This window comes from Mauremys reevesii, linkage group 19 (assembly GCF_016161935.1).
Source record: "Mauremys reevesii isolate NIE-2019 linkage group 19, ASM1616193v1, whole genome shotgun sequence".
Classification (NCBI taxonomy): domain Eukaryota; kingdom Metazoa; phylum Chordata; order Testudines; family Geoemydidae; genus Mauremys; species Mauremys reevesii.
In genome coordinates this window covers 17,306,425-17,328,248 of record NC_052641.1, presented here as the reverse complement: position 1 = coordinate 17,328,248, position 21,824 = coordinate 17,306,425, and the positions used below count along the sequence as shown (strand labels likewise).

General features: G+C 46.2%; 1 protein-coding gene across 10 annotated transcripts; it reads left to right on the top strand.

Annotated features, from left to right (window-relative positions):
- Positions 1–221: 221 nt before the first annotated feature.
- LOC120386651 (histo-blood group ABO system transferase 2-like) lies at positions 222–20,353 on the top strand. 10 transcript variants are annotated; one of them, XM_039506153.1, is made up of 8 exons: positions 222–540; positions 4,900–4,993; positions 7,554–7,609; positions 8,898–8,936; positions 9,367–9,408; positions 10,310–10,345; positions 11,132–11,266; positions 19,596–20,353. In XM_039506153.1, exons 6-8 carry the CDS (start codon positions 10,311–10,313, stop codon positions 20,281–20,283), a joined length of 858 nt encoding a protein of 285 aa, XP_039362087.1. In that variant the 5' UTR covers positions 222–540; positions 4,900–4,993; positions 7,554–7,609; positions 8,898–8,936; positions 9,367–9,408; position 10,310; the 3' UTR covers positions 20,284–20,353. The 10 variants fall into 10 exon arrangements, with proteins under 10 accessions (XP_039362087.1, XP_039362078.1, XP_039362077.1 ...); XM_039506144.1 differs by having other exon boundaries at positions 390–540; positions 7,565–7,609; positions 8,901–8,936; XM_039506143.1 differs by having other exon boundaries at positions 390–540; positions 7,565–7,609.
- Positions 20,354–21,824: the final 1,471 nt, after the last annotated feature.

Below are 21,824 nucleotides of genomic sequence, written 5' to 3'. Positions count from 1 at the left end.
GGAGCTGGGAGGACCCTAAGACCCAGCGGTGCCCCGCCCAGCGACGCTTGCTGCCTGTGGCCAGGACCGCCCTGCGAGTGCTTTTGCGGAAAGCAGCCAGAAGTGTCACAACTCAACAGCATCCGGCCAGAGCCCTACCGAGGGCTTGGGGGAGCACCGGGAGGGCCAAACGGAGCCTGCTCTGCAAACTAGGCCGTTTACCCAGGTCCCCAGCCAGTGAGCTCCCGCGTGGGATCGCGTGGACCTGGTGCGAGTTTCCGAGAGCGAGGATTGCAGGACTGGCCTGAGCCAGAGCCCGCGGACTCTCCTAGGCTGGCCCCTGCTCGCAAACTGCCCACCTCATTCCCGGGCCAGCCAGCGGTATCAACAGGGCTATCGAGCAAGAGGTTTGGGCTACCGCTGCCCTCTCCAGAGAGCCTGCAGCTCCCAGCTCCTTGCGGCTGCTCCAGCCCACGGCTGTCACCACCAATCTCCGCAATTCCTTCTTCCTCACACTCATTCCTGGGGGAGCAATCGGGTGCGCGATGCACAAGGACCAAGGTACCTGTTCATTTTCCTTTAAGATGTTCTATGAGCTGTGTCATGTCTAATCTTGTTTAGAGTTTGAAAAAAAATACAGCAGGTGTGGGGTTTGCAGGCAGACTGGGTGTTTTAAATTCGGAGAAGGGACTTACAAGCAGGGGCGGCTCTACAAATTTGGCCGCCCCAAGCAATCATGTCCGGGAGGCGCCCCCGAGCCGCGGGAGCAGCGGACCTCCCGCGGGCATGACTGCGGAGGGTCCGCTGGTCGCGCGGCTCAGCTGGACCTCCCGCAGCTGCGGGCGGTTCGCTGGTCCGGCGGCTCCGGTTGAGCTGCCGCAGTCATGCCTGCGGGAGGTCCAGCCGAGCCGCGGGACCAGCGAACCGTCCGCAGTCATGCCTGCGGCAGGTCCGGTCGTCCCGGGGCTCCGGTGGACCTCCCGCAGGCATGACTGGGCCTTGCCCCGCTGGGCTCTAGAGCCGCCCCTGCTTACAAGTAGCGGATATTAAATACTTGAGACCAACTATATGCTATTAACTTAGGTCCATATCCTGCTCTTGGTTACACCAAAGTAAATCTGGATTAATTCCACTGCTCGTGTAGATCTGATTTATGCTGGGGGAGTTGAACTCAGAATTAGGACCTCACTGGATTTTATACAAGAACAATAATTGTCCCATTATCTTGAAGAAACTGAATCAAATTTACACCTGTGTTTGGAGAAGAGGGAAGTCTTAGCCACACATTCATGTTTTTTTTTTATATTCTCTTCCCTCCCTCCCCCCCTCCATCTTTCTTCTCCCCATATTCCCCTTGCTCTCAACCACTTTCTTTATTTGTCCACAGAGGAATGGGATGGATAAATTCTTTTGAGATGTAGTTTATGCATATATTGTAGACCGAGGGTTATTTTTTTTTTCTCCTTATAGGCCAAACTTTTCCCCTTTACAGCAAAGCAATAACTGACGGAAGTAGAATGCAGCCCTACATGTTAACCTCAGTCAAGTCACACCAGTGTACTGAGGGAGGGAATTTGTTCCTCTGTATTTTACCTGCACACATTTATGTATATATTAATATAGGACTCAATCCTGACCCACTAAAGACAATGGAAGTTCAGTCAGTGCTAGATGGGGCCCCTACTTTTGATCTATTTTGGGAATATCGAAGATTGTCAATAAGAATATTATATAAAATACTGCACTGGCTTTCTATCAGATGTAACAATCAGCAGGAACCCACATCTCTCATTCCAGGTGGTGGTCAGGATTTATCTGAAGCTGGTGGAGTTGGGGGATGTTATATGGTTCCCTCTTTCTGGCCCAGTCTGGTTAGGACATCTCGCAGAATCAGGAGGATAGAGGCTCAGCAGTGTCACGGTGGAACCAGGGCCCCCAGGAAGTAGTGGGGGTGGCAGCCATGATGGCGAAGCTTGTTCCTTTCACTCCAGCTGTAATTGGGGTTTTGTTTGGTTCATTAGTTCCTGTTTCCTTTTTCGTTGTTTACCAGCCATGGTCTTAACACAGCCCTTGGCTGGCACTGGACCTTTTGGTTTGGACTAATTCAGTCTCACTCCCAGTTTTCTATCCACATTCATTGCTATTGATGATTGTGACACTTTATAAATTTTCACTCACTTTCCAACAGCTGAGCTCACAAGTGGAGCAGGCCCCATTTCTTACAATATCCCTCTTTTATGAACCAATTCTGCTTCACATCAGACATTGCTTAATAAAACAGACAGAACTGCTGTAATCTGCTCTCTAAATGTTTAGAAACATGCCAGCTCTTATTACTCCTTTGGCTGTATGTCCAGAATGCTTTAAAAAAAGGGCGGGGGGAGGGGTGACAAGGGGGAACCATCTTTTTCCTCTTTTTGCCACCTGCACACTTAAAACTGCACATTTACACAAATCATGAACATTCTGTACACGAGGGGTTAAACTAACTTGCTTGGAAAATTATTTACCCCTTCTGGCATTTTGACCAAAGTATGTTGCAGTCTTTTAAAAAGAAGCAACAACACGATTTGGAGGAAGGGGGGGAGGGGATGGCAGACGACTATTTTTGCATTCATGAACCATTTACCAACACCCCAAAGTGGGGGGGGGGAAGTCCACAGGCATTTTTGTCCAGGGACAGATTTTGCCTAATCTGTTTCACTACCAGCTTTTGGGAGGACGTGGCCATTGTGACCTTGTAGCTTATCACAGAGAGGTGACCCCACAACACTAGCACTATGCTGTCGCACATGCAAAACACAACAAGGCACATTAACATCTACAACAAAACAATCACAAAAATTACAACAAGAAGTTTGGTGCCGGCAACAGCGCTTATTTCAAGTGGATTGACTCTTAATTCACAGTCGCAGCCGTGAATCAAGCAGACTTTCTGTTAACAAGGAATAAGCCACGATGACATTTTAGCAAAAGTTTGCTTTAGCAGATAAACGTTCAACTATTTAAAACACTTCATTTTTACTTTTGTTTTTTTCTTTAAAATGCCTTTACATAAAACCATCAAAGTTATTATCAATTGCAAAAACTACAAACCTCCAAAGAAAGAAAAAGAAACAAAACACAATATTTGTTAAAAGGTTAAAATAAAATCTTAAAACAATTAAGTACTTTTATTTTTTCAAAACATGAACGTTAACAATTTGCTTTCCATCGTTAGCACAAACAAGCTTAATATGTTCAAAGATTTTATTGCAAATATTTTTTATTTAAAAACAATTTTGAAAACGGTTTGTTTGCTAAGCTAATCAGCTGTGATGGTGTATGTTTACCCTAGAGTCTTGGGTGATCCACTTACATTAATTTTTATCACTGTACAACCCTAAAGAGTTGAACATGATTCAGAGTTTTGAGTACAAAGACCTCAGCCTGCTTAGTCCTGTGGCAACAACCACACTGCAACATTTTATAACCTTTTATTAAGATGAAGACTGCGCTTTTTACAAGGAAACCCACCTGTGTGAGGAGTGGGGGGGTGTCATCTGGGTCCCTCTTTCTGGCTCAATCTGGTCAGGACATTTCTCAGTATCAGGATGATGAAGGCCCACTTGTGTCCCAGTGGATCCCAGAATAAGATAGGGGTGGCAGTCATGATTGCAAAGCTTGCTCCTACCAATCCACTTGTCTGTACCCTGGCACCATAATTCCCCTCCAAAAGGTGTGGCAGGTGGAACAGCCTATTGCCTCATTATTTTGTGCACCTATTAGGCCTAATTTCCAACAGATCATTTGGTCCATTAGTTTTCCAGTTCCATTCTCTTTTGTCTTCCAGTCATGATCTTAACCATCCTTTTTGTCTAGACGAATTCACTCTATTTTTAACATTTGTTCATTTTTATAAGCAATTTTATGTAATGCGCTTAGTTGGATTTTTGTTATGTTATATTTGTTAGAGTTGCCCAACACAACAGCCACTTTCATGACCACTCAGAATAATCAGCCACTTGGCTGACCAGTTTCTCACACTTCTAATGGTCTGTGGCCTGTGTGTTTTGTATTGCCTTATTCATAAGACCCTAGCAATGATTGAACTGGGAGTCTGGGTTTTGTTCCCAGCTATGTCAAAGATTTGCTGCATGAACTTGGGCAAGTATCTTCCATTACCAGAGTTGTATATAAAATACAATTTGTGAAATGTGTATATATTGCTGTGTGTGTAGGGGTAGATCCTGTACCACTGAAGTCAATGGCAGTTTTGCCATTCATGTCAATGAGTGAAGGATCAGACCTATAGTGAGTGTATATATACATGTCACCATCTAGTAGCATGTGAGCATAGTAGAAATTGGTGTATAGTTCATAAGTCTGTAGGTTTAATGAAGCTGTTGTTATGTGCTGCAAATGACTTCCGGTATGCAGCTCTTAAATTCCCCTCTCTGCGCCTCAGTTCCTCCATTTGCAAAATAGTCATAATGATATGGACAGAAGTTCACAGCCACATTGGGCTTCACAGTTTTCACTACACTACAGAGCAGGAGTGCTTGAAACTTCACTGCAGCAGTGAACAGAGAACTTCACTGCACCAGCTCCTCCAAAAGAACAGGATCCTACTGCTTAACCCAAAGGAGAATTCTCCCTAGTGGCAGTATAGCGCCCATGAAAACTGGAGGAGTTCTGATTCCATTCAGTTAAAGGCAGTGGCAACACACACACTAACCAGTCCATTACAATACCTACCCACTACATGAGGCTATTGTGAGGTTTATATAGTGGGTGTCTGGAAGGAGTCTGGAAGTAGCGATGTATGAACCAAGGTTTTTAGCCTTACCACACAGCATGGCAAAAGGAACTGGATTGGCAGTTAATTGATACTGCTTTGAACTACGTGTACCAAGCTCTTGCACATCTTCTTTATTCCAGGGAAAACAGGAGGGGTCAAAGGCTATTTTCCAAAGCGCCATCTTCATGTCCTGGGTTGCACCACGCTGCTGTGCTTCAGCTTTGGCTACATTTGGTAAGTGGATAGTTTTCCGAAGCAAGAGTCTCCGTCACTCCACTCCTAAGGTGGTTATTGTTACAAAAGACTTTACCCAAATACGTATGAACCTTTAGAAATGCACATCTGTGATGCAAATCCAGCTACTTACAGGTGCAACAGATTCCCCCAGCTTTGTGTTAGTCTAGCTGGGGGGAAAAATGAGGGAGGGAACAGACTCTTCTGTCACATCTGTGCAGTCCTAGTGACATCAGTGCGGCTGCCACAGCATGACTAAAAGTACTGTTTAGCTCAAAGTGTATAAATCATTAATTTTTAAAACCATTGCATAACTTCCTGTGCTTATCTTATAACAGCATAGCACATTTGCTATTTTAAAAACACAGTGACTCAGATGGTAGCTTTCCCACTGTTCCAGAACGTTCTTTAGGTTAGTCTCATGCCAAGAACTGAGCTCCTGCCCCAGACTTTCACTGCAACAGATACCAAGAGGGAAGGGTACTGCTCAGTGAGAGCAATCCTCCTGCACCTGGGATGTGAAAGCAGCAGCTTTCCAGCCAGGCTCTGGCTGCTGAACACATGTAAGTTGAAGACGTGTAGATTCTTTGACAGGGTGACTGTCCTTGTGGATAGGGGTGAAGCTGAAGAAATGATATCTCTTTATTTTAGTAATGCTTTTGACGAAGTCCCACATGACATTCTCATAAGCAAAGTAGGGAAATGTGGTCTAGATTAAACTGTTATAAAATGGATGCAAAGCTGATTAACAGACTGTACTCAAAGAGCAGATCTCAATGGTTCTCTGTCAAACTGGGAGGGCATATCTAGTGGGATCCTGCAGCAGTCTGTCCTGGGTCCAGTACTATTCAGTATTTTTATTAATGACTTGGATAATGAAGTAGAGAGCATACTTATAAAATTAATGGATGACACCAAGCTGGGAGGGGTTACTGGTCTGAAATCAACAAAATGAAATTCAGTAAAGACACGGGGAACATACTACACTTAGCAAGGAAAAATCACATACCCAACTACAAATGGGGAATAACTGGCTAGGGTGGTAGTACTGCTGAAAAGCATCTGGAGGTTATAGTGGATCACAAATTGAGTATAAGTCAACAATGTGATTTTCCATGTTGGTTCCAGGATATGAGAGAGACAAGGTAGATGGGGCAATATCTTTTATTGAACCAATTTCCATTGGTGGAAGAAACAAGCTTTCGAGTTTCCCGGAGCTCTTCTTCAGGTGGAGAAAGTAACCAGAGTATCTGGGCTAAATTGGGACAGATTGTTACACATAAGGGAGATGTGTGTGTCACATGCTGTGGGAGACCACCTAAAAGGAACAGAGGGGTAGCCGTGTTAGTCTGGATCTGTAAAAGCAGCAGAGAGTCCTGTGTCACTTTATAGACTAACAAACGTATTGGAGCATGAGCTTTCGTGGGTGAATACCCTTGCATCCAACGAAGTGGGTATTCACTCACAAAAGCTCATGCTCCAATACGTCTGTTAGGGCTTGGCTACACTTACAAATTTGCAGCGCTGCAGCAGGGTGTGAAAACACACCCTCTGCAGCGCTGCAAATTGCGGCGCTACAAAGCGCCAGTGTAGTCAAAGCCCCAGCGCTGGGAGCCGGGCTCCCAGCGCTGTCCGTTATTCCCCACAGGGAGGTGGAGTACGGACAGCGCTGGGAGAGTTTTCTCCCAGCGCTGGTGCTTTGACTACAGTTAGCGCTTCAAAGCGCTGCCGCGGCAGCGCTTTGAAATGCAAGTGTAGCCAAAGCCTTAGTCTATAAGGTGCCACAGGACTCTGCTGCTTTCACCTAAAAGGAAGTGAGCAATTGAGGGGTAGCTGGCAGTACAGTGTGTTACAAATTGTTATAATGAGCCATAAAGCCAGAGTCCATGGTTTTCAGCATCTAGCAGAGTTATGAATGTAAGTTCCCAAGCTTGTCTAACTGATTTTTCAGATTGGGAGCTGAACAGAAAAAAGAAAGAGTTGGTTTTGAACTGCCAAAAGAAAAAGTTTTGGGTCAGACAAAATGTTTCTTTTATGTTCAGTTTCAGGTTGTTTGGGGGTGTTTTTCATTTTTTTTAAATAAAAATGAGCTAAATTTAAAAACAAAGGAGCATTTGAAATAGAAGTTGAAGTGTTCTCATGTAACATTCATACAGACAGAAATACTGTTGAGTGTAAGGTCTTCACAAGCTTGGTTAGTAAAGCAGTACATCTGTTTTACCATATAACTCTCTTTTCAATTATCTTTTAGTTTGGCATTGCAGTGGTGATTTAATCTGTAAGCTCCTTGATGCAGAGACCAGGAGAGATCACTGAGTGCACTCTCAGTGCATGACAGATAATAATAGGAAACTGCTTTGCTTCACCTACCACAGTGTTCTAGCAACCTTTGCATTTTCTCCTTTGTTTAGCTGGTTTGGTTTGGATCTATTGTGAGGATAAACCACTGGGTTTGGTTGGTTGTTGTGTGGTTTGTGTCTTTAAAGATGCCTAAACATTGGACTAGATGATTTTTTGTGTAAAGTTTTTATGTTACTTAGATGTTTTACATGACATTTAGATTTATTGCAGGTATGTGTCCAGTGGTACCTCAAGCAAGGTTTCCGACACAACGAGGTAACTATTCCCTGTTGGATTTGCCCAGATTTTGTGAGCATCTGAGGTCTCTCAGTTAGAGCTCTGGAAATCAGTTCCATGTTGCTGAGATTCCTGACTACTTCTATTTAGTTTTGACTTGAGGTTTGCTACCAAATTTCAAATGAAAACTCAGTTGAAACTAGCAGTGGCTCCTCAGAGGCAGGTGGAGGGGGAGAGCACTGCTCCAGTGCTCACCTTCTTCTGAATTAGATACATTAAGGGACCAGCTCTCCAGCTGGTATAGGTCAGGGTACTCCTCTGACTTCAATGGAGCTTGCTGAGCATTTATCTTAGGATACAAATAGATGTATCTCCATATATTTATCTCATAGAGCTGGAAGGGACCTTGGAAGGTCATGGAGTCCAGACCCCTGCCTTTACTAGCAGGACCAAGTACTGATTTTTGCCCTAGATCCCTAAGTGGCCCCCTCAAGGATTGAACTCACAACCCTGGGTTTAGCAGGCCAGTGCTCAAACCACTGAGCTATCCCTCTCCCCATCTTTATGCATTTCTGTAAACTGGCTCTGAAAGGCCCTTTAATATGTTCATGTCATCTACCAACCTCCTGATGACACCAGCAGGCACAGATAAAGAGCTGAGTCTCACCTGTTGTCTGATCTTGACACAAAATCACAAACTGGCTGCCATGTTAGTAAGAACTGGGCAAAGCAAAGTGAGCCTTGATTACCTGATCTGAGCTTGCAATGGAATACAGAAGCGGGTGAGAGTTGCACAGTTTGGGGTTTAGTTATGGATGTTCCATGCAGACCTATTCCTCTATTTTCTCTCTCATCTGCATTGGATCTATGCCACTATTTGGGCTGGCATCCAAAGGTGTAATTAATTGTTTCTGAAAACACTGCCTGCCTTTCCTTCTCCAATGAGGGATGGCTTGTTTATGGGCCATCTTTAAAAGCCTCATTTCCTCCTGCCTGCCAGTCCTGTCTGTGTGTCCCTCTCTCCCCCTCAGCCTCACACTCCCTCATGGTCTCCCAGCATCTCTTATGCCTCTCAGCCTTCAAACAGTTCTTACCACTCAAAAAGGCAATGAAATGAAAAGAGTTAGTGCTCAATTAAGAAGCAGCTATTCAATAGGTGTGCACCCACCCTTTATATAAACTAATTTGTATGGCACCATATAGCCTATGCATTGAATGAGCCAGGGGTCCTGTGGAAAAAATCTAATAGTATGTGATCATATAATAAAAGACTGCTGTGTTTAAAAAAAACAAAAAACACTAAATGTGCTATGTTTTCTTTCTGTAGCAGTAATACCCAGGACTTTCACAATATAAAGCAACCAAGGTGGGACCTTTTGTTAATTCCACTTACTGTCTGTTTCATGATCACTAACTTGATGAACACTAACTTGAGCACCCTTTACTCATGTGATAATTCCCATTTACTTCAGTGGGACTGCTTGTGTGAATAATGAGTATTCATGTATCGGTTTGCAGGTCTGTCTTCCTTGGACTTGTATTACTTTAAAACCAGTTGTGCTCTATCAATGTTGTACTTTTGGTAAACTAAACTGCCAATGGGTTCTTTCTATTAAAAAACAAACATGATATATGATCCCAATGACATTCAAGATGCAAAGATATTAAGACAGAACTTTGTCTTGAATATTTAGATGCTGGGAAACATGAATTAATTCAATGATTTCTTGGACTAGTTACTTTCTATTGAATGCTGTCTTTTTGTAAGCCAAACTTCCATTGTTCTTTCTCTATAGCAACCATACCCTGGAAGATTTACTACAAATTGAATTACCAAGGTAGAACTTTGTTAGATTCTTTTAAGTGTTTCAGCTGCTTTCAGAAGAGCTCTGGTGTTCCTGAAGGATGATTCATAGATTCTAGGGCTGAAAGGGACCTCGAGAGGTCATCGAGTCCAGTCCCCTGCCCTCATGGCAGGACCAAATACTGTCTAGACCATCCCTGATAGACATTTATCTAACCTACTCTTAAATATCTCCAGAGATGGAGATTCCATAACCTCCCTAGGCAATCTATGATAATCTATGCTTGTGGAACTCCAGTACTCTGTCTTAGCATTGCATTTGTGTATTATGAATCAATACAGGATAATGACACTGAGATTTAGATAAGCTCAGATGTTACCTGTCTTTGAAAGCTCTCAGCAGTGATCTCATGGATTCCCCTCCTCTCTAAGGATGTTCACATTGCTTGGGTTACACCAGTCTGCATCTCAATTCTGACCTCCAGGAAACTCTACTATTCAAGTTCTGACCCCACACACTGCTCTGTCAATGTTCCACATTCCCTACTCCTATCCTGCGTGCTCACACCACTTTGCTAATGCAGCTCATTCCTGACTTTTTAATGTCTCCCTCTGAGCCTCTCATGAGCATAGATTGTCAATCAAGCCACACTGCATAGAGGTTTTGTGGTGTGAACCAATATTAGGGACTAGAGAGAGACCACTAAACTTAGGTTCATATGTGACCTGAACCAGGATTTAAACTCAAGTCACCAGAGGTACAGTAAAGCTAAAACCCTTTCCTTTGGCGTTCTGAGTATGGGTCACTGAGTTCTCAATGGAGCTGATTGGTGGGACTCTTTTACTTGTCTGCAAACTCGACAAGGATTTTTTAACGAGCTATGGAAATCTTTCCTTAACTTGAAATCATTTTTGTTTTCCTATTTTTCTTTTAGAATGATTTACACAAAGCCACAGATTCTAAAGCCACCGTAAGTAAAACTAAAAATAAGCGGTTTGTTACATCCAAAATATAACTCAAGTTAAGAAACTAAAATCTGACCAAGAAACTTGCTTAAGGATTTGAACTTGTCTTGCTCTGTGTTAACTTAGGCATACAAAATCTCAGAAATGCTTGGGTCTTTATACAAAGTACAAGCCTGAATGTTTTGTTCCGTTACAAACCTCAGATATGCTGGGTAGATGTTCGTGCAGTGCAAACATTAATTAGTTGATAGATCCCAATAACCTGATGCATTAAATAGCCTTACTGCACCAAGTCTTGTGACTTCATGGACTGAAATATTTCTTTACAGATGTTAGTTATCTATTTTTGAACTTTAATACATGGCTCTGGTAATGTCTTTCTATACATAGGGAAGGCCAGGGGCGGCTCTAGCCATTTCGCTGCCCCAAGCACGGCAGCACGCCGCGGGGGGTGCTCTGCCGTTCGCCGGTCTCGCGGCTCCGGTGGACCTCCCGCAGATGTGCCTGCAGAGGGTCCGCTGGACCCGCGGCTCCGGTAGACCTCCTGCAGGCGTGCCTGCGGATGCTCCACTGGAGCCGCGGGACCAGCGGACCCTCCGCAGGCACATCTGCGGGAGGTCCTCCAGAGCCGCCTGCTGCCCTCCCGGCGACCAGCAGAGCGCCTCTCGCGGCCTGCCGCCCCAAGCACGCGCTTGGCATGCTGGGGCCTGGAGCCGCCCCTGGGGAAGGCAACTGCCTCCATATTTCTTACGTCTATAGTGTGATTCTAAAGAAAACTTCCTCTTCCACAGGAGATGTGACGTCCTTATGATGACTCCATGGTTTGCTCCAATAGTTTGGGAAGGGACCTATAACTCCGAGATCCTGAATGAGCAGTTCCGACAAAGGAATGTCACTGTTGGACTGACAGTGTTTGCTATCAAAAAGTGAGTATGGCTTAATTACAGAACTATAGGTTAGGTACGAAAGGTGATGTATAACCAACGAGGAGATGGGGGAAACTTATTTTTTGTGTAGTGATGGTGTATCCCTTATTCACCTCACCCTCCCAAGCAGGAGTTTTGTTGGAAGATTGCTGATTGACTTAAAACACATTTCAGTGTCGTTAGTTATGTAGCCAGCTATGCAAGCACAGATTAAGGAACTATTTAATAACATTATTGTTTTCCAAAGGCTGTGCATGATACAACAAAGTCCTTATTAGTCATGGAGCATAGGTTCAGCCAGTGGTTATAAGCGCTATTGCCTGCCAACAGAATTTTTTTGCCAAATGTATTGCTGAAGATCAAAAGGACATCAGATCAAGGTATAATAAAATATCCTGATTGTTTTTCAATTATGATCCTGTTAAGAATGGACAAGTAGGTTTTTGTACCTGTGCTGATAAATATTTATAACAATTTTGCAAGGCTAATTTGGCCACCAGTGAGATGAAGCAACTTTTCAATGTTGTACATCAATGAGACACACCAGTTTAGGAGAGGAAGCAAAGAACACCAGATCCATTTTGAAAATTAGGGCCCTTTTGGGAAGATGTGATGAAAGTTTCATCTTGTCCAGGATACTGGGTAGGATACTCCTACTCTTGTGAAAAGTTTAATGGGATTGCTAATGATTACATGGAACCGGGACTTTGAAAGACAAAACCCCAAGCAACATAACACCCCCTCTAACATTATATTGGCACAATGGTTTGTAACTGCCCCAGAATCAATATGAATTAGAATCTCTTCCCAATAATATCTTGGGGATAAGGAGCATATTTATACCCTTCTTTTGGAGAGGGGGGTTGCTAAAGGATTCCTGAGGCATCTTCATGTTTTCTTGTTCTGAGAAATGGGCTTAATTAAAAATGGTTAGTTTTGAATCAGAAATCAATATCTTCAAGCAAGGCTAAATATGTTGCAGAAGGGTCTCCTGGCCCATCAAACTGCATGTGGCCAGTACCTGCATTGGAAAAGTCTGTGAATGAAAAATTACAATCTTCACTCTATGCTGTATATCTATTTATTTGGCTGCCCTTTCTCCAGTAAAGACAAAGATCAGGAGGACGTTTCTCATTCACTAGTACTGGGTTCTAAAGGGGCTAGGCATATACACAACAAATGAGGTTGATGTTAATTTCTTACAGTGTACAACTCTCCTGTTGATCCCTCCCATAGTGAAATGAAGGGGGCTTGGATATTTGCCATGAAACCTTGTAAATGCCCCCTTACTCCTGTTGGGTTTGAGCTGAATTCTGTAAGGTGGTAGTGCCTCAACTGGCCCCTCTACTCTTGAGGGGGTTTGATGGATTTTTTCCTAGAGGTTCCTTTGCTGGCCCTCTCCAATACTTTAGCAGGATGAGGATCCCGAGTGCTGTTGGTCATAGCGCCCTGGCTGTTTCCCAACCATTGATGTCAAACTGCTGCCAGAGATCTTGGCTCATAGCTGGCTATGTGGGGGGCAGCTCTTATAACACATTATACCTGCTGGTTATTTGCAGGTCAGCTGAAATAGCAGGTAACAAGGCAGAACACCTTTGAAATGCAGCTGCATCTGGGCTGCGCAGGCAAGTCATTTTGCTTGGATGGTACATGGAGCTGGAATGTGAACATGACAGAGAACTCTCATTTTCACTGCAAGGCTGGCTAAGTGGCAATATAGGCCCAATCCTGAGAGGTGCTGCTTGCCCTTATCTCTCACTGAAGTTAATGGAGTTAAAGATATTCAGCATCTCTCAGGAGATGACCAGTACCTTGCTTTGAAAGTCCCTAGAGCCACAGGTTCAAATTCAGGCAGAGTACAGGTCAGCTCTTCATCCTTCCCAGGTAGACTCCCTTCCTGGCTGTTTGGGAGGGACAGAGTTGCATGGTGTCTATGGTTCATTTCTCAGCACTTCCACATGTGTTCATGGGTAGAGCACTCATGTGATCACCGCAGTACCTAAGACCTCACTTGCTCCTGCAGCATGGATTCCATGAGAGTCACATGCAATACCCTGAACAGTTAAATGTGGCTCAAGAGATGAAGGCTGATGATCATCAGTATTTGGAAGGAAATAATCCTAACCAGGAAACTAGCAATAAATATTTAAAAAAACATTGTTTCTGACTAAAACAGATTATTTTTGTTGTTCATGAGCATTATCAATTCCTGCTTACAACAAAACCCATTAGGTGGAGTCACAATTATTTGTTACTTCTGAATAGGAATCTTATATTAATTGGTTATTTTCATAGGAGAGAAAAACAGACATTTACACAGCTTTGATCATCAAAGATGCTTTACAAACTGTGTAGGAATTGCCTCATCTTCCCCTCCGTAAATAACGACAAAAGCTCAAATCTTAGATCCCTCTTGTGAGTCCAACCATGTCATCAGTCCTTTCACTGCCTCTTGTCTTTTTCCACACTAAGTTCAGAATCCTCATCCTCACTGTGGCAAATTGCCGGTACTGTTATGCTGGGTCTCGCGCTTTCTCTTCTTTGGGGAAGGTTCAGGGCGCCATTGCTTGCCTCTGAACCGGTATTTTTAATTACCCCACTAGTGTCCTTGAGGAGTGGAGTGGAGAGGGAGGGACCTGGGCCCGCCCTCTTCTCCAGGTCCCAACCCAGGGGCCCTGAGGTTAGTGGTGAATCACTTGAACTGGTGGTTCCTTCCCTGGGCTACTTCCCTCTCCTGCCCCTCAGCTTGGGGAGGGGCTTGTTGCCTTCCTTCTACACAAGCCAGGTGCCCCTTACCTAGGGTATTTTGGACTTCTCAGCCCACCGCAGCACTCTTCAAAACTGTTCTCTGCTTCAACTCTTTCAAACCACTCTCTGCTCCAACCCCCAACACTGTCTGACTGAAGCAGGGGTTTATATCATGTGACTGGCTTCAGGTACTCTAATTGGCTTCAGGTGCTCTAATTAATCTATAGCAAACCTTCCTCCCCTTGCAGGGAATAAGGCTCCCTGCTTACACTCTCCTGCTGCCCTCTGGCCATGGTGTATCACATATTCCCACCCCCTGCTCAACACCAAGGGGTTGTGCTACTTGGGACGAGAGGCAGTGTCGTCGCGATAGGCCATCAGCGTTGCCATGTTGGCTTCCAGCCCTATGCTGGACCTGGAAATGGAAGGGCTGCAGAGAGAGGAACTACCTCGTCACTCTGGCGTTCTTCTCCTTGTTCCTGTGCATCCACTGGAGCGGGGCGTGGTCTGTCACGAGGGTAAATCGCCGCCCCAGGAGATAGTAGCGGAGAGTCTCCATAGCCCATTTTATCGCCAGACATTCCTTTTCAACAACAGCGTACTTTTGTTCCCTGGGGAGGAGCTTCCGGCTGAGGTACAAGATGGGGTGCTCCTCCTCCCCTATCATCTGGGAAAAGACGGCACCAAGCCCCACCTCTGAGGTGTCTGTTTGTAGGATGAATTCCTTCTCGAAGTCTGGGGCTATGAGTACTGGATGGCAGCATAGGGCTGTCCATAAATCTGCAAATGCTTCTTCTGTTGCATCAGTCCACTTAACTATCTCGGGGCCCTGAGCTTTTATCAGATCCGTCAATAGCCCTGCTCTTGTGGCGAAATGAGGGATGAATCTCCTGTAGTACCCTACTATCCCTAAAAATACTCTGACCTGCTTTTTTGCGGATTGGTCGAGGCCAACCTTGTATTGCCTCCACTTTGTTCCACTGGGGTTTTACCAAACCTCTCCCTACTACATGCCCGAGGCATCTGGCCTCAGCTAGTCCTATCACGCACTTGAGAGGGTTAGCAGTGAGACTGGCCTTTCGCAGGGCGTCCAGCACTGCTTCTACTTTTCCTAGGTGCGTTTCCCAGTCAGGGCTATGGATGACTGTCATCTAGATAGGCGGCGGCATACTTGGCATGGGGTCGTAGTAACTTATCCATAAGTCGTTGGAATGTTGCAGGGGCCCCATGGAGTCCGAAAGGGAGGACAGTGTATTGAAAAAGGCCATTGGGTGTAGAGAAGGCAGTCTTTTCCTTGGCCAGGGGAATTTGCCAATATCCTTTGGTCAGATCCAGAGTGGTTAGGTATCGGGCCTTGCCCAACTGATCAACTAGCTCGTCAATGCGTGGTATCGGGTAGGCATCGAAGTGGGATACTTCATTCAATTTCCGGAAGTCGTTACAAAACCTCAAGGTGCCATCAGGCTTGGGGACTAGGATGATCGGGGTGGACCACTGACTGTGGGATTCTTCAATGACCCCAAGTTCCAGCATCTTCTTCACTTCCATCCTAATTTCTTCCCTTTTAGCTTCTGGTATTCAGTATGGTCTTATCGTCACCCTTACTCCGGGGCTGGTGACAATATGATGTTGGACTAGTGTCGTTCGGCCCTGTTGTGTACAGAATACGTCCTTGTTCCGGTGGATCATTTCAATGACCTCTGTTAGTTGTTCTGGGGTTAATTCAGGAGATATCTTTACCTGCCCCTGTGGGTCGTCTGTTTTGAGATGGAGCTCCTCGAATGACCAGACACATCTCTCGGTCATGCCAGGGCTTCAGTAAGTTGACGTGGTAGATTTGCTCTGGCTTTCGGCAGTCTGGTTGTCTAACCTTATAGTTCACCTCCCCAATGGCTTCCACTATCTCATATGGTCCGTTCCAGCTGGGTAGAAGTTTGCTTTCTGCTGTTGGCACTAACACCATCACCCGTTCCCCCGGCTGAAATCTCCATACTTTTGCCCGATGGTTGTAATACGTCTGCTGGGACTCTTGTGCTTTTTCTAAATGTTCCCGTACTATCGGGGTTACTCGAGTTATTCGCTCTCTCATCTGTCACGTGCTCAATGACATTCTTTCCTGGGTTGGGTTATTCCTCCCAATCTTCCTTGGCGATATCTAATATCCCGCGTGGGTGGCGTCCATATAGTAGTTCAAAGGGAGAAAAACCCATGGATGCCTGGGGGACTTCCCGTATAGCGAACATTAGATATGGTAGAAGGGTATCCCAGTCTTTTCCATCCTGTGCTACCACCTTCCGGATCATACTTTTAAGGGTACGATTAAATCACTCGACCAATCCATCTGTTTGTGGATGGTAGACTGAGGTCCGTATGGCCTGGATGCAGAGCAGGGCACATAAGTCCTTCATTAGTTTTGACATGAACGGGGTTCCTTGGTCTGTCAGGATCTCCTTAGGGATGCCCACTCTGGTGAATACCTGTAATAGTTCCTTTGCTATTGCCTTGGATGTGGGGTTTCTTAAAGGAATGGCCTCTGGATACTGCGTGGCATAGTCAAGGATGACTAGTACGTTTCGGTGGCCCCGTGCCGATTTTTCTAATGGGCCCACTATGTCCATGGCTATCCTCTCGAAAGGGATGTCAATAATAGGCAAAGGTACTAATGGGGCCCCAAGTGAGGTCGGGGGCTATGCAACTGGCATTCAGGGCAGGAGGCACAATAACGCTGGACTTCTGCTCATATCCCTGGCCAATAAAACCTCCTTAGGATTCTATCCAGTGTCTTGTCTACCCCTAGATGTCCCCCAAATAGATGGCTGTGAGCTAACTCTAGCACTGCCCTTATGTGTTTCCGTGGGACTAAGAGTTGCTCTACTTCTTCCCCTCATATTTGCTCTATTCTGTACAAAAGATTGTGTCTGAGCACATAATATGGCCTTGGGGCCTTTGATCTTTCCTTCCACAGGCACACCATTTACTTCCACTACCTCCTCCCTCACGTTTGCATATAACGGATCATCGGCCTGGTCCTGCCCAAAAGTCTCACGTGCAGTACCGAACTGACCTAATTCTAGGGGGCCTATTTCTACTCTTCCCCCCGGGGTGCTCCCACTTGGGCTAGGAACCGCCTCCGAGTCTTCCTTGGCCTGAATTATCTCCTGGTCTCCTGAGCGGGTTCGCTTACCCACAAGGGAAGTTTTTTGATTCTCTGCTAGAATCCGGGTCCCTAATCTTTTATCTGCCCTTCGTTCTCGCCTAGACTTTTGGGGTTTCCCAGGGGATGAGAATAACTCTGGAGCAAATTCGGCAAACATTGGGGTGAGGCTATCTATAGTTGCCTCCGTCTCAGCCTGGGGGTTGCTACCCTCCCCTGGCTCTATTGGGGTAAGTAAGCTCTCAAACCTGGGGAAGTCTCTACCAATTAAAACAGGGTAGGGGAGCTTGGGGACCACCCCTGCAGAAACCCTGGTAGTATTCCCCTGGATCTCAATCCGCACCGGGATTGTGGGGTAAAAATTCACGGTGCCATGAACGCACGTTACCCCTGTGTTTTTGGCCCGGGTTAGTTGGTCTCGCACCACCAACTTCCCCGAGACCAGCGTGACAGCACTCCCAGAATCTATTAATGCTATGGTCTTAATACCATTCATTTTTACTGATCTTGTATACCCATGTGAGGTCATTGTGACCCCTACCAGGCTGATTAGGCCACATTGCTCCCCATAATCCCCCAGATTACACTGCATAGGTTCTTCCCTGTTGGGGCATTGGGCTGCTATATGCCCCAATTCCCCACACTCATAACACCGCCCCCTTATTCCGGTTGTCACCCTCTGCCTGGGGCTATTTGGCCGGCCTCCCACCTCTCTTCCCAAACCCCCAGGTCCCTTCTTGGCCTCGGGCCATTCCTCGGTGTCTTTCCTCCCTGTTACAGTTCTCCTATAGTTCTCGACAGTCCGGGGCCTTGGGTTTGGGGTTGGTTTCCTGGATTGCCGTGTCTCCCCACCTGGGGTCTGGAACAGTTCACGGGCTGCCAGCTGTCTTTCCACGAGGGAGACCAACTCATCATAGGTAGAGGGATCATTCTGGCCAACCCAAGACCTGAGACCTGGTGGTAGCCCCCTCGTATATCGGTCCAATACCAGTACCTCCATCATCTTCTCAGAGCTAAGGGCGCAGCCATTTCCGGGTCAGGTGTATCAGGTCAAACAATTGTGATCGGGGTGTCTTGTCCTCCGTAAACCGCCGCTCATAGAACCTCTGCGCTCGCAATGCCGTCGTTACTCCGAACCTGGCCAGGATCTCTGCCTTCAGCTGGGAATAATCTGCTGCAGCCTCTGCAGCCATATCGTAGTAGACCTTCTGGGCTTCCCCACACAGGAATGGGGCAAGGATACCAGACCATTGATCTCGGGGCCAGGCCTCCCGCAGGGCTGCTCTTTCAAAAGCCAGGAGGTATGCCTCCACATCATCCTCCCGTGTCATTTTCTGTAGGCAATGGCTAGCCCATATGGTCCAGGTCCCTTCACAGTTGCGATTCTGCTCCATAAGGGCCTTCATCTGGTTCACCAGGTCTTTCAGCAGGGCTCGGTCCTGAGCAGCCTGACTCATCAACAAATGATTGGTCTCCTGCTGCATTCTAGTCGCCTCCTGTTGGGCGGTTGCTTCGATCCGGGTAGCCTCCTGCTGGGCCGCGGTGGCTTCTATAAGGGCCTTGACCACGTCGTCCATCTTAAGGATGGGAGAGTTTTGCCTAACTCTGGTCTATGTCCCCAGCGTGCAGATCCCACCCCTGACACCACGTGTGGCAAATTGCCGGTACTGTTATGCTGGGTCTGGCGCTTTCTCTTCTTTGGGGAAGGTTCAGGGCGCCATTGCTTGCCTCTGAACCAGTATTTTTAATTACCCCACTAGTGTCCTTGAGGAGTGGAGTGGAGAGGGAGGGACCTGGGCCCGCCCTCTTCTCCAGGTCCCAACCCAGGGGCCCTGAGGTTAGTGGTGAACCACTTGAACTGGTGGTTCCTTCCCTGGGCTACTTCCCTCTCCTGCCCTTCAGCTTGTGGAGGGGCTTCTTGCCTTCCTTCTACACAAGCCAGGTGCCCCTTACCTAGGGTTTTTTGGACTTCTCAGCCCACCGCAGCACTCTTCCAAACTTTCCTTTTGTCTCTCTTCAAAACTGTTCTCTGCTTCAACTCTTTCAAACCGCTCTCTGCTCCAACCCCCACACTGTCTGACTGAAGCAGGGGGTTTATATCATGTGACTGACTGCTGGTGCTCTAATTGGCTTCAGGTGCTCTAGTTAATCTATAGCAAACCTTCCTCCCCTTGCAGGGAATAAGGCTCCCTGCTAACCCTCTCCTGCTGCCCTCTGGCCATGGTGTATCACATCACCTTCAAGATGCTTTACAAGTCTGCCCCTTCTTACACTCCACCATTTCCCCCACCTACTCCCTCTTCTGTGCACCCAATGGGTCTCCCTGATCCCGTCACTTTGTTGCTCTCTGTGTCCCCTTCTTCCAGTCTTCTACCACAGTGCCTTTTATTTCTAATCGAGAATTTTCTCTTTTCTTTTTTTTTCTAGGTATGTAGTCTTCCTCAAGACGTTTTTAGAAACTGCAGAGACGTACTTTATGGTTGGACATAGGGTGAACTATTACATTTTCACAGACAGACCAGAAGAAGTTCCTAAAGTTGCGCTCAAAGAAGGAAGGAACGTAGTGGTTCTGCAAGTCCAAAACTACCCTAGGTGGCAAGAAATCTCTATGCGACGAATGGAAATGCTCAGCTACTTCTCTCAGCAGCGGTTCATTAATGAGGTCAGCTACCTTGTGTGTGTTGATGTAGACATGAAGTTTAATGACCAAGTTGGAGTGGAGATCCTGAGCGACTTGTTTGGCACACTACACCCAGTTTTCTACGCCGCAGAGCGTCGGTCTTTCACCTATGAACGACGACCTGCTTCTCAAGCTTATGTGCCCAGCGATGAGGGTGACTTCTACTATATGGCATCCATTTTTGGAGGAACAGTAATGGAGGTTTATAAGCTGACCAAGCAATGCCATGAAGCCATCATGGTGGACAAAGCCAATGGAATTGAGGCAATCTGGCAAGAAGAGAGTCACTTAAACAAGTATTTTCTTTACCACAAACCAACCAAAATACTTTCTCCAGAATACATGTGGGACGACAATCTAGGTAGGCCAGAGATCCTTAAGAAAAGAAGGTTTCTTGCTGTACGAAAGAATCATGCTGCAATCAGAAATAAATGAAGGTAATCTCAGTTTGCACTAAGCCCAGTCAAACATAACTGATATTGTAGGTTTCCTTGGTTGATGAAAATATACAAACAATTGGTAAAGCTCCATAACTTTTTATGACATCGCCAGTATTTCTGGATATGGGAATGGTTTGCAAGATGTTGCTGTGATGTTGCTCTCCATATGTTTTATGGAAATATGCTGATGAGTGTGAATATAATATAATTGGAATATGCTTCATGCAAAAGGTCTCTTGTAAGGTATCATTACAAAGCTTATAATCTACTGCAGGGGTCGGCAACCTTTCACAAGTGGTGTGCCGAGTCTTCATTTATTCACTCTAATTTAAGGTTTCGCGTGCTAGTAATACATTTTAATATTTTTTAGAAGGTCTCTCTCTATAAGTCTATATATTATATAACTAAACTAGTGTTGTATTGTAAAATAAACAAGGTTTTCAAAATGTTTAAGAAGCTTCATTTAAAATTAAATTAAAATGTTGATCTTATACCGCCGGCCCGCTCAGCCCACTGCTGGTCCAGGGTTCTGTTCACCTAGGCTGGCAGTGGACTGAGCGGGGCCTGCGGCCGAGACCCCGGCTGGCAAGGGTCCAGCAGCCAGAACCCCAGACCAGCAGCCGGCTGTGCTCAGAACACCAGCAGCCCGCCCCTCAGAACACAGCGCACGCGGCGGAAGGGCTCCGGGTGAGCGGGGAGCATCTTTTCCTCCCAGCGGAGTCAAACGCTGCCCCACGGGAGCACGCAGCCCCGGCCCCCAGAGCTCTGCGCGCACGGCGGCAGGGCTCCAGGGGAGGGGAGAAGGCAGGGAAGGGGCTGGAGGCTTGATGCACTCGGTCCGGTGCTCCAGCCCGGGACCGCGGACCCCACAGCTTGCTGCGCCAGGCAGGATTTTTAATGCCACGCATGCCATAGGTTGCCGACCCCTGATCTACTGTGTGTTCATCTTATTTGTATGAATGTATCATTCTTGTATCTGAAGCTAGAAATATGAAGTATTACTCTGAAGCCCTATTGTAACTATGCAAAATGTGGGCCATTAATGGTGGATTGGAATCTTGATGGCTCCCATTAGCTAGGAGGGTTGGTTGTTAATGACTCTCTGTTTACTCGCAAACCTGTCTGAGTACAGGCAGGCCAATCCTGAAAGAATGGAGAATGAGGTCTTACAGTGATCATGTCAGCTGGTACTGGAATCCATCTTAAACCTGGTGCTCTTCCATTGAGAAGGAGGGTGGGGAGCCAGAGAGACAAAGGATTCCCGCCTTGTGCCAAAGCTATAAAAGAGGGGGTGGAACAGAACAAGGGGGGTCCCAGTCATGTGAAATCCCCTGCTTTTCACCTAAGATGCCTGCTGGCACTAACAAGGTCTGTACCAGGGGAACAGATCAGGCCCAGACTAGGAAGGAGTCTAGTCTGTGAAAGAAGCTTATTGGACCATCTCTGAGGGTGAGATTTACCTGTATTCACTTTCTTAATGTAATAGGCTTAGACTTGCCTGTTTTGTTTTATTTTGCTTGGTAACTTACTTTGTTC

What these genes read in the sequence shown, in the direction of transcription:
- LOC120386651 (XM_039506143.1), top strand. An exon ending in CTACAAATTGAATTACCAAG is followed by an intron (nt 9,409 to 10,309) that starts GTAGAACTTTGT and finishes TTTTTCTTTTAG; the next exon opens with AATGATTTACACAAAGCCAC. An exon ending in CCACAGATTCTAAAGCCACC is followed by an intron (nt 10,346 to 11,131) that starts GTAAGTAAAACT and finishes CCTCTTCCACAG; the next exon opens with GAGATGTGACGTCCTTATGA.